Raw genomic sequence first — 15,965 nt, 5'->3', positions numbered from 1 at the left:
GCATGAAACTCCCTGACCAGGTTCACCATTGGAGACTGGGAGGTAGTCTGGGGAAAGTCTGCCTCCTTGGTGCTTTATAAGGATTGAGGGGGGGGGGGGGGGGGGGAAATGAAGAAAGCATGAAAGGTACTGAGGAGTAACCAGTTTAGGACCAATCCCTGTGAGACCCTCCCAACTGATTCCCAGGTGGAAAAGGAAAGCAGAACTAAAAGGTTGTTGGCTGGAGTATTCTCTGTCCTTCACTAGGTACCTAAGGTTCCCCAAAGTAGCCTAGTCCTAGCTGCTAAACAAGGGCATGTGTACAGAATTGCTGTAAATAAAGACACACTGGGGAGCTGAAGGCTACATCTGTTCTAAGAGAGCCAAAGTCAGCTTTGAGCTTCCCCCTCCCCCCTTTCTGGACTGGTCCAGGCAATAAAAAATAATGCCTATTTGGCAACATTACACACACAAAAGGATCAGGGTGTTCCCCCTTTCTACCTTAGGGCCAGTAATACTATTTTAAGAATGTGTTTCACTTTTTTGACTGGCACCAATATTAGGCTATCTGGTCTGTTAGCATCCCTGATCAGCCCCAAGTTCTATACCTGCATGTTCATCTCAGGTCAATTTAAAAGAATGACCAGTTTGATAAGGGATTTAATATTTGACCCAAGTATCAGAGAAAAAAAAAAAAAAAAGAGTAAAATCTCAATGTCACTGAATTCTTTTTAGGATTCCTGGTTACAGACATACACCCATCCCCTCCCAAAGCAAATAAGAAAAAGACATACCTTTACTTTTCTAAGAGTGAAGGAGGAAGCAATGGCCTGTCAAAGTGGCCACCACAAGCGAGAGACTTACATGAGCTGCAGGTGACCTTCCACCTCTGCAGACTGGTTTAGCTCATGTTCTCCACAGGTGCAGAGGTGGTACCACCTCAACTCCACCCTAGGAAGGCCGGGACAGCGCAGGGCTTTTCTGCATCGATGATCAAAGATAATGCATGCAAATCTAAGCAGCGTTATTATCTTTGATTATCATGTTGCAGTGCGAGAGAATTGCGCCCGAGCATGCGCTCAGCACAATCCTCCCGCACTTGTTTGACAGGTCTGGGCTGTCAAAAGCCCAAACCTGTCAAACAGCCTGGCCTGAGGCCCCCCCCCCCCCCCCCCCCCGAAAACGTTGTGGCCGCTGCCGCCGCCGGCCAAACCCTCTCCCACCCAGCGACGGGGGTGGGGGCTGGAGGATCCTGGGATGCACTGGGCGGGGCTACAGCCCATGTAAGGGAGCGATTCCCTTACATGGTCTGTAGCCCTGCCCAGTGCATCCCAGGATGCAGTGGGCGGTGCTGGGCACCGCCATTTTGGGCGTCAACTGACTGGAAGAGGAGGGAGGCAGGCAGGCTGCGTCCCTCCAACAGAAAGGTAGGGGGGCCGGGACGGGGCCAGGGGGGTGTCACGACACCACGGACCACCGGCGAATTTAAAGACGACGGTCGATGGAAGAACGATTTCTGGGGGTTTCGGGGGCTGGAGACCCACCGGACCTCCAGCCCCCCCGTTCGAGTTTGCCTTGGGGGGGGGGGGGGGAAGGGGGGCCTGCCAGCATGCAACTGCATGCTGGACAGGGCTCACCATTCCTCCCCAATGATCCGCAAAATCTAACGCCAGCTCAGAGCTGGCGTTGATTTTGCTGCAGCCAGCGACCCAATCTTTGGCGCGCTGGTCGCTGATCATTGGGGATGAATGCGTTAAGCGCCAATTAGCTTGCATTTGCAAGCTAATTGCGCTAGAAGCCCTATTTAGCATGCATTTGCATGCTACTTACATGATCAGAGCCCTCGAGCGCCTGAAACAGCGCACTCGAGGGCTCTCAGCGCGTCGGCTGCAAACTCTGGCGCTAGTATGGCGTTAACAGCCTCTAGCGCCAGAGTTTGCTTTTGATCATGAGGGCCTTAATTAGTTAGCCAGGACTGCAAGCCTCAGCATGCGCTCTCCAGTCCCAAGATCCAGTTTTATTTGCTTCTACACTGAAGAAGTGTGACAATTCTCTCGAGTTTCTATTTTGCATGCACTTTTTGTCCTCCAATTCTTAGATCTCTACTCCTAAGCCTTCTTTCCAACTGGAACCTGAGTCATCTTTGGCACAGCCTTCAAATTACTTCAGAACCCAGCAGCTGTTGCCGAATGACAGGTGGGACTGTGAAGTATGTTAATACCACGGCTAGGCAACCAATTTCCATGATAGCCACAATGAATATGAGTTAGAGATCTGAATACAAAGGAGGCAGCACATGCAAATCTCTCATATGCATGCGCATTGTTGATTTCCTGAAAACCTGACCTGCTAGGTGTGAAATCAGGACTGAGTTGAGAACCCTGGATACAGAAAGGCAGAAATGATGTAGGACACTGTTAGACAGAGATCATTTTCTTTAACAAAGCCAAACATTGCTTGGGTACACCTTATCCCGCCAACAAAAGAGCAAGACATGTTTGATATTTACTTACATTTCTTTATATCTTTTGTTATAAAAAAATAATTCAGGTTACATAAAATACTCCTATCCTCAGGGTTCTGGAGTCAAAGTCAAGGAGTCTGAGGCAATGTTGGATGGAGTCAACCTTGGTAAAACTGTACCAACTCCAATTTCAAAATAAAACAAAAACAAAACAAACCCCTTACAATGGTGTATTGCATATTTTCATCTGACATTTTTTTTGTTCAGGTTTTATTTTTGTTCAAACTTCAAATAAATATATTTTGTGGTCTATTAGTCCTAATTTTGTACAAAAAGAAATATCTTATGGTTCTGTAATTAATCAAATTTCTCTTAGATTTACTATACATAATAGGAATCTGAGTCAGACAGTAGAAAAAGAGAGGAGTCAGAGTTGAAGGTTTGGTGTACAACTCCACAGCCCTAGTTCTGAGCTGTGCTGCTTGTCGCCTGAAATGGAATTTACCAGACCTTCTGCCATCACCTGGGGTCAGTATCCAAGGAGGTTTCTCTTGGACTGGGAGGATGGGGACAGAGGTGTGTGTGTTGGGTAGGGGGGGAGGGAGAGGAGATTTCCTTTCTAGAGTGCTGCAGTGTCCCTTCTTGCCGATGTACAGCATCGTAATACCTAGTTACATCTTGTCCCTTACCCCTCTTGGGTCTGCACAGTCTTCCTTCTGCACTAACAAGAGGGAACTAGCAGTGTGCTTTACAGCAAAATTCAAATAAAAAAAAGATGGCAAAATTAATGAAGGGCATTCAGGGAAGAGTTTCCCAGAATTTTAGACAAAACACAAAGACAGACAGAGACCATTTGCTAACAATTAGCACAATGAGCCACATGGCAAATAATGCATATTAATTACCCTGACATCTAAATTAAATGACCACCTAAAAAAGGATAACCCTAAGTGTCAGACTTTGGATCTCCTCTCTGTGGGAGCTTAAGGACCTACGTGCCGGACAGAAGATGATGAACATTATAGAGGGTGGCTCTCCTCTGGCTGGCGGCAGTAGAAATCAATCAGAGACAAGAAAACTGGATAAAGAAACAAATCTCAGCTTCCACAGTTTGCCTCGCTCTGGACAACCAAAAGAGAATGCCAATTAATAATTTAAAAAATATCATTTTTGGATTAGTCCACCTTTCCAAATGATGATATCACAGTTTGGAGGAGTTTTTGTTTTCTAAACATGAAACCATTAAAAAAAAAAAACAGTCACCCTGGCGTGTTTTCAGCCTTGCTACAGTAACTTTTTGTCACCTTAGGTAGAGCCAGTGCAAACATTTCCCACTCTCCCCCTCCCACCAATACAAAAAAAAAAAAAAAAAAAAAAAAGGCTGATTGTCTTCTGCACAGATAAACAATAAAAAGATTCACTTCAGGGTTTTACAAAACAAACAAGCACACAAAAATATATAAAGAATTTATATATAATATTTCTATGTATAAATCTCACTGTGCACTGAGGTTTTTTTTTTTTTTTTTTTAATTTTTTTACATTCTTTTCCATGTGCCATAGTCCCTTTCACATCTGGTCTAGACAGGGGAAGACTTCCTCCCATGATGCTTTAATGGTTGGCTGTGTTCCCTTTCTCATGGCAGAGCCCCACACAGCGTTTGCAGCCATTCCAGTAGCAAAAGATGTGCCCCATGACTGTGTGGGGAAAAGTGAGGTATCACCATGCAGTAGTGGCTCTCCTCCAGCCCCCCACTCGCAGGTGATTTCAGCAGCCTCAAAGCTCCTCCTCTCTATTGCTCCCCACCAGCACCTCAAGGTTGTTCACACATGGTACAGTAAGGAAACGGGCTCTCTTCCCCACCTCAAAGTACACAGAGACCCAGGATGGCTTGAGAGCCTTCCCAACAAAGTTGACAACACAGGGTGCATTCAAAGCACAATGCAATTTTCTCTCTCAGCATCACTTGCTGTTAACATTCCTCAGACAGCTGCAGCTCCTGTGTGCAACGGCCAGAATTAAACTCATGAATCTGTAGCCAAAATTGTATGAACTCTCTGCAAGACTGAGCTGTGGCATAGACCCAACATGTCCTCAGACACTTGTGTCATATCAGCACACTAAGTGAAATTTCAAGAGTTACCACTGGGTAGCTGGACATTGATGTAGATACCATATATAAATGGGGAAGATTAATGGCTTCTAGCTAAACAAGGATGGCCAACGTTGGCATTCACCACAAGTTTGTAGGTTTAGCCCTTCACCTGTATATTACTAAAGTATTATAATTATTGTTTTAACAATGAAGTTAGCCTCCTGACACAGCAGTGACACTAGTTTATTGAAAAGCTGCTGCAACGATACCCCCGCAAAACTTGTCATAGAGAAATCATTTTACCCAGTGGCATTACTTTGGGATACATCTCACTGCATCACGCAGCAATTTTTAAATGAACTTGTATCGTGTCTGTATGCCAATGTTCATAATGGCACTCTTCACAGAAAATATATTTGCTGTTCAGCAACTGAGCAGCAGACAAGTTATCCAACCTCTCCCTGGAACCTCTACCAGTCACTGCAGATACAGGTGTAAGTCTTGTCTCATATGATGCAGAAGGAAGCAGTGAGCAGAGGTCCAGCATACCCCACCTCGCAAGGCAGGAGGAGAGAAATCTCCCATAAGACAAAGCTCCAAAGTCAATGTCATGACAAGTCCCAGAGGCCTAGAGACCTTCGCCATCTGTAATGCAACTTTGGGACCAGAGTGAAGGGGTACAGAGTCTCTCTCTGCACCTAGAAACTTACCTTTTTAAATAAATATAAAAATATTTCCTTTAAAAAGAGCAGTCCCAAGTTCACACACACAATCTAATGCTCAGGTAGGTTTGATTCATTTTGGCATAGACCAGGTAAAACTCAGTTCATAGAAGGTGGAGGATTGATAGGGAGTGAGTGAGCGAGGAGCCAGCCCCGCAGAGTTCCAGCTAGATCCGTCTTTCATCCGAACTGTCCGAGCTGCTTCCACTGTCACTGCTGCAGCTGCTCTCACTATCACTGTCACTGCTCTCAGCCTGCTGTACGTGGTGGCGTGCTGCCACTGCCGCTGCTGCTGCCGCCTCTTCACTCTGCTTCTGTCTCAGTGCAGCTGCCTTCTTCTCTTGCTCGGCATGGCTCTTCATATGAGCACTGCGGCTTTTCACTTTAAAGAACACTCTGATAGGTGGAAGAGAGAGGTTCAGTCAGAATTTAAGGTTACTTTGTTTTGTTTTTCAAAGAGACTTCACTCTTTTGTACAGCCCTGCAGCCTGATTCACTAAGCCTTTGTGAATCTAGCTGTAGGGCTGTACAACAGCCTGATGGAGCCCTTCTTACCTTTTACAGACTACTAGCTGAAGCTATGTCCAGTCTCTGAAGGTATTGTATATTGGTTCTCACTGACATGCTGTCCGGCTAATAAAATTTTAATCAATCTAAGTATGGAGAACAGCGTAACTTAACATCTGTGTCCATGATCAGTTTATGCCACTGATTCAGTATCTGGCACATTTTCTTTAATTTTCTCAGAGAAAGGGCTTTTCTCTGGCACCCTGACCCACTTTTTAGGTCTCACCACGCCACCAAGATCTCACAAAACAAAAATTATCTGACACATAAAAATCCTTCCCAGTGATTAATGATGACATGTCAAGAGCCTCAGACCTTATTACTGCCCCACACAGAGAGCAGCCAAGACATGTTATCAATGTTGTCTCTTCTTGTGTGTAGACTACAAAAGCTTATCCTATTTTATCACTTCCAATTCCTCACCCAATATGTCCACTCTGCCAAATCATTTTTTAAAAAAGATTCTGATGTTATTAATTCTGATAAGAGAATCCACTGAAGTCTCTCTACAATTTTTTTTATGTTGCAATGAGAAGTAACATATGACCATAAGTAAGCCAAAGCCTCCCCCAGGAATGTCCAAATTTCTGGAAATCAAAAGACCTCAACAACATGTTACAAAGCTACACTATCAAATACCACTACACCATTAAACACAATACATCAAATCCCTTTTCCATCTTCTCTCACCCCTTCTAGTGTGTTGACCCTCTACTCTTCTTCTCATGCTGAAGTTCTGCTACCAAATCAGTTCAAGGCTGATCATGGTCCAGGCTCCATCATTTGTATGAAGTCAACTTATCATCAGCATCTAAGACTCGTTACAGTATTTTAGAGAACAGATTTCCTTCTGTCTGAACATCCTTGCCTACTTGAGTCTTACTTACTTGCCGCATTTTTTACATGGGAAGGTGCTCTCCTGGTCCGGGGGTTTGTAGACAGTATCAGGCTTTTTTCGTTCTGCTGGAGTGGTCTTTCGTGATCTCACTGTAGTGGCTTCCCTTGGTTTCTCCAAAGTTCTGCTATTAGGATCCTGGCTTCTGAGGACCAATACGTCATTAGCCTAGCAAGAAAGGAAAAATATGCTTAAGAACAAAACAGCAATGATAGAAATGGAGAGTGATAATGAACTCAAATCTCCAACCCCCCCCCCCCCTGTTATATATTAACCATAATCCTCATAGCAGTGCACCCAAGGAGGAGTTGGCAATGGGATAACTCAAGCTCATGTATCCTAATCAACTATGATTCTTCACTAGTACGCTACAGGCAGAAATGTGTGAGAGTCTACTCCCTCCTAGCACCAATGCCATAACTCATTATTATCTCACACTTTACCAGAATGTCTAAAATTCCTCCATCCCCTGTCAGAATAGCACAATTTAAGCCCCATAACGTACAATTTCATTGGCTTGTAGTGTCTGGGTGACTTTTGGTGGAACAGTGGTCCTGGTTTGATCCTGGAACTCTTCTTTCTCAGTCTTCACCTGCAGCTGTACCTCTGCCTCCATCCTGGAGTCTGAGGCCTCAAGGTCCTCTCTGTAAACCTCTCCTCTGGGAGGATGAACAGCTTCAAGTCGGCGAGAACTCTTTCAGACAAAAGCCAGAAGAAAATAAACTCAGCCTTTATTAGAAAATCTTTGGTTTTGAAGAAAGCAGAAGTAATAATGCTATATGGTGAAGTTATTTTTGTCCTTAATAGCAATCAATACACAGATGGGATGACCCAGGAAGAGAAGCCACAGTATCTTGCACAGTCACACAAAAGTGACTAGTTAAAAAAGGTGGGGGCATTGCAAGGTATATCAAAGACTTCAGAACCATGAAGGAAATAAAAAACAAAACAAAAAAAAAACACACATACCACAGAGTAACACAGCTGGACAACAAAAACTGTACTTCCTTGAGGTATGAAACTACTGAAAAGGGTAATTCTAGCTGCCTAGGAAAAGCAGAAACACAGAGTGCCCCATGAACTCCAACTGGTTGGGTGGGCAATAGAGGAGACAGCAGATTATGTTTGATTCAGATCTCCAGTGGCGTTTTTCAACTGGAGTGTGGCGGCACATTGGTGTGCCGCAGGTAAGGGTGGACTGACCATTCAGGAAATCGAGCACTGACCGAGGACCCAGAGCACCAGGGGGCCCAGTGCCTCCCCCTTTGTGAACCAGCATTTCTCCCACTCTCCAGGCTACCTTAAACTGCATCTTCTATGGAGGTTCCTCGACAGCGGCAGTAATTCACAGCTGCTGGGAGCCTCTCTTCTGCCATAACCCGCCCTCTACTGATAATTTCGTGTTTACACAGGGGCAGGCTGGGACAAAAGAAAGGCTCCGGGCAGTGAATTAATGCTGCTGTCAGGGAACCTCCTTGAAAACGCAGTTTAAGGTACATTTGGGGGGGGGGGGGGTGTTGGAGAGAGGTTGCACCTGGGGGTGGAGGGAGAAAGGAAGAAAGAAAAAAATGCTGGAACCAGAAGGAGGGGAAGGGAAGAAGAAAAATGCTGGGTCCATGGGAGGGAAGAAAGAGAAAAATACTAGTCCTAGGGAGTGGAGGGAGGGAGAAAATTGATGGACCCAAGAACAGGAGGGGAGAAGTGAAGGACCTGAAGGGAAGGGAACAAAAAATGCTGGATCCGTGGGAGGGAAGAAAGAGAAAAATACTAGACTTGGGGAGTGGAGGGAGGGGGGAAAATTGATGGACCCGAGAACAGAAGGGGAGAAGTGAAGGACCTGAGGGGAAGGAGGGAAGAAATGATGGATCCAAGAGTGGAGGGGAAGAAAGTGATAGACCTGAAGGTGGAGGAGAGGGCAGAGGCAGTGTTCATATCAGTCTCCTACAATTCAGGTTAAATAATACTTTTTTTTGGTTTATTTACTGCTCAAATTTTTACATACTGTATTTTCATGCAAACAATACACATGCTATTTTTTTTGCAAATTGCACATTCCCTGAGCTTTATTTGCATAAGGGTGCTATACCGGTTTATTTTTATATTTTGCCTACAAATAAAATAGGAAACTGTTGTTTATAATTTATTTAATAAATCTTGAATTTTAATAAGGGTTGACTGAATACAAGCATGGCTATTTCAGTTCAATATAATAAAAATCTATTCAGAAGTAACTGCGTTAGTCATCTGAAAATTATCATCAATCATCATCCAACTCCTTGAAGCATTCAAACTCTGTTCCCTCTTCTGTAATTTCTGAAGTGATGTCATCGCCATCACCGCTACTGGCATCTTCACCTTAGTCATCGGTATCCAAATGAGCCTCATTCTGCAGGTGGACAATCCCAGCCTTTCTGAAGCCATTGCGGATGGTTTCTGGTGTTATTTTCCCCCCAAGCAGACTTCCAAAAGCATCGCCCACTTCAGCTGTCCTGATGGTGTGAATTCGTGAAGCCCAGACTGCATCCATTCTTCCCACTTTCTTCTCACGAAGGATCAGTCACTAATAACAAAAGCAACCACTCTAATATCTAATCTATAGGTTGCTACATCCACGATCACTCATAATATATCCTGATCGACATAATATTTTCCATTTATCGTGACTGTATAATTGTAACAGAAACTATAGAACATTTTATGACAAACTCAAATATCATCAATCAGCCACATTGAATTTGTCTCAAGAAAATGTGGGATAAAAATGTCATAAATAAATTATAAATAAATAGATATATAGATAGAGAGATATCTATCTATCTATTGGCTGCAGCTTGCCGGTAAGGCCACCAGGTATAACAGTTATGTAAGCACCAGTATAGTTTATATAATTTTTAACTTTTTTTCCTTTGTGGGAAACCATGGCATCAAAAATTAGTAAGGACTTCTTTGAAAATAATCCCCCTTGCCTGGTCCTACTACGTTGATCTACACATACTTTCATAAGGTTACAGTCCATCCATGAAGGGCATGGTAACTCTTGAAAACTATCATCGACTTTAATTTCATCCTACTCGCAGTGCATCCAAGGACTACAGTGGCACAAGCCCTCTCATGCCCAGTGGCTGCAATGGCTACAGTTTTCGTACCTGAAGCAGCTACAGTCCTGGTAGCTGGACATCGGAACCTTGTCCATATTAATAACGTCCATTGCAGAGATACCGAGTTCAGAGATTTCTTTGGAGACAAATTCATGGAAGTTGATCATCTTTGCTCCCAATCATTCGGAAGTCGCTTGTCTACAGTGGTTCTCATTCCGACTGAAAATCATAAATACATAAGTAATGCCACACTGGGAAAAGACCAAGGGTCCATCCAGCCCAGCATCCTGTCCACGACATGTCTTTTTATGAATCTAGAAATCCAGGTGAAACCCGCTCTGAAATCCAGGATGCCTCTTTCATTTGCCAGAAGCTTCGCTTTGATCTGAATTGCGACAGTAAAGATAGCTTGATTTTGTTCCCTCTGAGAATGACTTCAAAGAGTGGGTTCTTTCTCCATTTGAGGCCATTTTGCTTTTGGCCCACAACATGCACGTTTTCAGGAGTTCATTTTCTCGAGCTCCTTTTCCGAATGGAGGACTCGCTGCCGCTCTGTTGCTTATTTCTTCTGCTCTTGCAACGATTTTCAGTTTGAAATCAGAGGTATAGGACTTGCATTTCAATCCTTGCAAGATCCTATAGACCTCTGTAAATTTACATAGGAAGCCTAAGAAATGCTAGGCCTGTCTTTATATAGGCTAGTAATGAAGAGGCCCCAAAAACAAGACTATGAAATAAGCAGAGAGCTATTATGTACAGGCTACACCTTGTTTATTCATTCACTACTACTACTATTTAGCATTTCTATAGCGCTACAAGGCATACGCAGCGCTGCACAAACATAGAAGAAAGACAGTCCCTGCTCAAAGAGCTTACAATCTAATAGAAAGTGGTTACGAGTCGAAAGCAATGTTAAAGAGGTGGGCATAGCCATTCAACCAGGTCACAGAGGAAGCTCTTGAAAAAATCCTAGAAGGTCTATGGCCAACAATTTGCCCTCTTGATCCATGCCCAGCAAAGATAGTACAGCGAGTGAGCACAGGCCTCATTGAAGGGACCACAAAAACTTAACTCCTCTCTTGTGGAAGGGGCAGCTGTCAGCAACACTGAAAAGAGCTGTGGTGCACCCATTACTGAAAAAGAGCTTCCCTGAGCAGGACAAGCTTGAAAACTACCAACCAGTCTCTAAAGTACCTTTCCTGGCAAAACTTATAGAACAGTTTGCATTTAACTCAATGATTCGCTATGTGAAAGTAATTGGCTAGACCCATGTCAATCTGGCTTCGGACCTGGGTATGGAACAGAGACAGTTCTTGTGTCCCTTCTTGATCTGCACAGAAACTGTGACAGGGGATCTGCCTCAATACTAGTGTTGCTGGATTTCTCAGCAGCCTTTGATACTGTGGATCATAACCTGTTTCTGCCAGTCTTGTAAGCATGGTACCAGTGGCAAGATATTTATATGGTTCAAATCTTATTTGCCAGACAACAATCAGTTCTCCTCACAACAGCACGTCATTACCATAGGCACCGAACTGTAGGGTGCCACAGGGATCCATACTGTCTTTCATTTTATTTAATATGTACCTCAAGCCTCTAGCTGAGCTGCTTCAAGTCAATTAGAATTTTGTGCCATGCTAATGATGTGCAGCTACTCATGCCAACTGAACCAGATCTACCCACAGCTCTAAATAAACAGACTGCTTGTCTAACCTAACTCAGGAATGGGCAAAAAACAACAAACTCTGCCTGAACCCAAGCAAAACAGAGATTCTTTGGATATCTAAGACAAGTGGACAAGTGCCCAACTTCAAAATACATTTGGGAAATATGAACATCACCTAAAAAAGAAAAATCAAGGCCAGGAATCTTGGGATAATGCTGGACTCATTACTCACTCTGATCTCACAAATTCAAATAATCTTTAAAAATTGTCTATCACCAGCAGCAACTATGAAATCTCTCTTTATATGCTGAAAGGATGAGTTTGACCACAGTGGTCCATGCCAATGATAATGTCATGACTAGATTACTGTAATGCTCTGTACACTGGTCAAACCAAAAAGAGCTTGCATCAGCTCCAACTGATAGAAGGCTGCGAGAAGTATGACCACATCATACCCTTCCTGCCAAAACTACACTGGTTACCAGTACCTTACAAGGCTAAATTGAAGACTCTTGTTTTATTTTCAAGGTCTTCAGACAAAATGGTCCAGAGTACTTTTTTAAAGTTAGTTCTCTACATACCTTTTGAGACCTCTACAGTCCTCTCAAGGAGCATCACTATCTGTACCCTCATGAAAAGAAATTATGTGATGTGATACCTGCTACCACTACTACTACTTGTCATTTCTATAGCGCTAGTAGATGTACGCAGAACTGTACACTTGAACATGAAGAGACAGTCCCTGCTCAACAGAGCTTACAATCTAATTAAGACAGACAAAGAGGACAAATAAGAGATAAGGGAATATTTGCCAGCTAGCCTTCTCAGAAGTAGCCCCCACACTCTGGAATTTACTCCCATAAGGGCTACCTCTAACTAGAGACTCTCTCTACTTCAGGAAGCGGGTGAAAGCCTGGCTCTTCTTTCAAGCTATTAATACGTGTGGTGACTGACTACACACTCACTTTGCACCTAACTCACTGCACACCCTGCAACTTAGATCAGTTCCTTACATCTTGTTTAACTGTACCAAAGATTTTGCCTTAAGTTAACCACCCATCTATTTATCCCAATTGATTATATACTACCCATTATTGTCCCCATCAGTAGCTCTGCACTTGGCCCCTCAGCTAGACAGAAAAGCATTAACATCACATCTATGATATTTGAATGTTCTATTACTTGCTTATTAGGTGTTTCATTGGTATTATACTAACATTGTATTATATTTATGTTATTTGATTATTCCATGCTGTCTATTATGGTACAGTATTGTTTATATTGTACTGACATGTTTCCAAGTTTACCTCATTTATTGTATTTAAGTTTATATTTGGTCATTTTACTATTATGATGTCAACAAAATTGTAAGTTTTATGTTAAAATGGACTGCTGTACACTGCCTTGGGCAAATCTGTTCATAAAGGCCGTTAATAAAACCCAATAAATAAATAATTATGTTGGGCCACAGGGGTAAGGAAGGGCAGGAGAGAAATTATACAGGGAGATACTGGGGGTGGATGGGCCAACAAATGGGGGATGGAGGGAGGAAGGGAGAGGGGAGAAACTGTTGTGGTACATGCCTAGTTTGACTTCTTGGGGTTCCCAGTTCAATTTTTTTTCCTTATATCTCTATTTCTAATTTGGGATCCCATTCTGTATTTGGTGAGGGTGTGTCTGTGTTTTGATTGTGACTGAGGTACAGTATTCTGTAGCTGTTCAACTTGTTCTGTTTTACCAGTAGGAGGAGGTGCATTGGTGTTTTTGGGTCAACTATAATATTTGTAGTGCTGCCTTTTCATATGTAGGGTTCTTGCTATTTGGATGATAGGAATTAGTGCTAATGCTGTATGACATATTTGCACATGAATGTTAGGATTTTTTTCAGGTTTTGTATTTCACAATGTGCTTAGTAATGGAGAGTTTTATTTTGCTATAGCTCAGATGACATGAGAAACAGAATATTTTTTTGAATGAATGTTATTTGTGGCTAATTTCATTATCTTTGAAGTGTATTGTTGCCCTTTTGCCAACTTTGAGGCATATTTTCAAAGCACTTTGGGAGGCTAAGTTCCATAGGTTTCTATGGAACTTTGGGAGGCTAAGTGCTTTGAAAATATGCCTCAACGTGTCTTTAATAAAAATATTCAACTATAAAGATAGCACAATGATTAAAATGTAATTCTTGAACTTTAAAACACAATTTTAATACTACATTGGTTGAATGATAAAATATATAGTCTTAAAAAACTGATGCCTTGTGCCTTGACAATTTTTGCACTTTGTTAGTGTACCGTGAGATTTAAAAAAAAGGTGGAAAATCACTGCTCTAAAATGTCCCTATTTTTTCTCAAACACTTTTATCAAAATAACCTAGATACTGAACAGCCTGCTGGTTCAGTGGCAGAGCTTCGCACTACTATGGCAGCAAATAGGAGTTTGATTCTTGCAGTAAGAGCAACCTGATCACTACACAACAATGCCACCTACAGTCAAATTTAAAGCCCATGATTGCAGGCTTCCAGCCTTGTTGCTGCAGTGAGTAGACAAAGGCTCTGATTCACAAAAGCTTTGTTCCCATTCTGTGACTACAGGGGGAAAAAAAAAAACCCTTAGTACATCAGGCTCTAAGGAAATTGGGAAGGATGTAAAATAAGGGGAAATCCTAGTGTGCTGCAAGATCCTAGCTCTGGCTCTGATTAACCAAGAAGTTCAAAGAATCATCTAAAATATAAGGTACAGATCTTTAATCTTTCAAGGCTTTGCTGACTTATTACTGGCCTTTCAAAGAAAATTTAATGGAAAATTAAGTTCACTGAAAACAGAGCTCAGAAGACAATAAGGTGGAACCATTTCTCTACAAAAAAAAAATAGTACTTTGGACTGGGAAGATATTTTTTCATTTAAATGGCCAGCGAGTCACATCTGTCCAGTCTTATAAAGAATTTTATTATTATGCTCTTCAGTTTACAAGACTTTTGAATGTTTGCAGAGCTTTTATGCTGATCATATGACAAGGAAGTTACCTTAATGTCAACTTCAGCCTCATACCGACCAGTCTTATCGTCGTCGTCCCTGTCCACATCACCAAAGATCAGTGCCCCGTTACGGCCAATCTTCACCTGTTTTTTGTACGTGTAGTAAAATTCCACACACTGGGCAACTGTTTTTGATTTTATCTGGTATGGAAAAGATAAATAGCAGCAAAGTTAGTCCACGCCACTCTCTTCCAGCTGAAGTTTGCCTCTCAGGATCTCTGGAGCTAAGAAATTAGTAGCACATTCATTGCTCTTTTTTCCACACAGAAAAGCTGTAGGAGTTATTACATTGTTACTCAACAAAAACTGCATGGAAGGGCTATTCCCCCGGATTCTATTTAGCGCGACTAATTTCTGTGCAGAAACCCACACGGAATGTATTCCAATGCATGTAACTTAATTGGCTCAACAAGCTAATCAGCGTTGTTAACAGCACTTAACAAGCAATAACTGGCATTACAGTTTACATACACAAATCCTTAAGTGTATTCTATAACGCAGTGCGCCTAAATGTTAATGTGCGCAGTCAAAAGGGGGCGTGGTTATGGGCGGGGAAATGGGCGGTCCAAAATTTGCACACATTGTAGAATACGACCGCTATGCACGGGGATTTACACCAGATTTTCGTTGGAGTAAATGGCTGCGTGTAATTTTAGCTGCAGCAAGGTCCGTCTAGGCGTATTCTATATACCGCACGTAAATCTAAGCGTTACTTATAGAATATGCCTAGGTGGAAATGTTTACTGCACGGATTTTTTTTTTTAGGCGCTATATATAGAATCCTCCCCCCCCCCCCCCCCATAAGTATAAAAATGAGAAAAATAGAGCCTCTAAAAACAGACTAATTTTTCTCAAAATCTTTTCTTCCATTTTTGTCCAAGGAAAATATTCTTATGAAATAAGGTTCCAACCACCATAGACATAAAATTAATGTCACGGTCACACTGTATGCGGGGGTGGGGGGAGACCTCTTCCATCTAACTCTATAAGCACCAGTCATATCTTCAGGGCTTGAGCATTGCTCCTATACAGAAAGGAGAATTTATCTACCACAACAGCTAACTGGTCATGCCACGGTCGATTTGATTTCTTCTGGTACACAGATCCCCTCTGTGAAGGAGACACTTACAAACCTTTTAGAAGACTAAGACAGGCCTCCGGTGCTTATCATTGGCAGACTATTCAAGTCCCTCTCTTCAGCCAACAAACTACTAAATACTGCGGGCATATTACACAGCAGAAGCAATTCCATAAATAGTGGCCCCAATATTCAGACCGCAGGAGATAGCTGGGCTGTCTCCCGTGGTCGACGCTAAACCCGGATATTCAATGCCGGTCCGTTTCCAGTGACCGGCACTGAATATCCAGTTTCACTTTGGCCAGTATGATTTTAACCGGCCACATTGATATTCAGCGCTGGCTGCTTAAAGTGAGACCAAA

The 15,965-nt window shown here is 42.6% G+C and overlaps 1 protein-coding gene across 4 annotated transcripts in view; it reads right to left on the bottom strand.

Moving 5' to 3' along the window:
- Nucleotides 1–2,421: 2,421 nt before the first annotated feature.
- Nucleotides 2,422–15,965, bottom strand: part of ELMSAN1 (ELM2 and Myb/SANT domain containing 1) — a 177,755-nt gene continuing 164,211 nt past the window's right edge. For 3 of the 4 annotated variants that reach the window (XM_030215484.1, XM_030215482.1, XM_030215483.1), the window contains 4 exons: nucleotides 14,514–14,666; nucleotides 7,229–7,417; nucleotides 6,716–6,891; nucleotides 2,422–5,657 (listed from right to left, as the gene is read on the bottom strand). In XM_030215484.1, the coding sequence (XP_030071344.1) occupies nucleotides 5,429–5,657; nucleotides 6,716–6,891; nucleotides 7,229–7,417; nucleotides 14,514–14,666 (747 nt within the window). In that variant the 3' untranslated portion in view covers nucleotides 2,422–5,428. Of the gene's footprint in view, nucleotides 5,658–6,711; nucleotides 6,892–7,228; nucleotides 7,418–14,513; nucleotides 14,667–15,965 lie in introns of those variants that run through there. The other variant, XM_030215485.1, reaches the window with a different exon arrangement.

The sequence above is a fragment of the Microcaecilia unicolor genome, chromosome 9, assembly GCF_901765095.1.
Source record: "Microcaecilia unicolor chromosome 9, aMicUni1.1, whole genome shotgun sequence".
Taxonomy (NCBI): domain Eukaryota; kingdom Metazoa; phylum Chordata; class Amphibia; order Gymnophiona; family Siphonopidae; genus Microcaecilia; species Microcaecilia unicolor.
Note: the sequence above shows the minus strand (reverse complement) of the source record. Positions and strands in the feature narration are given on the sequence as shown.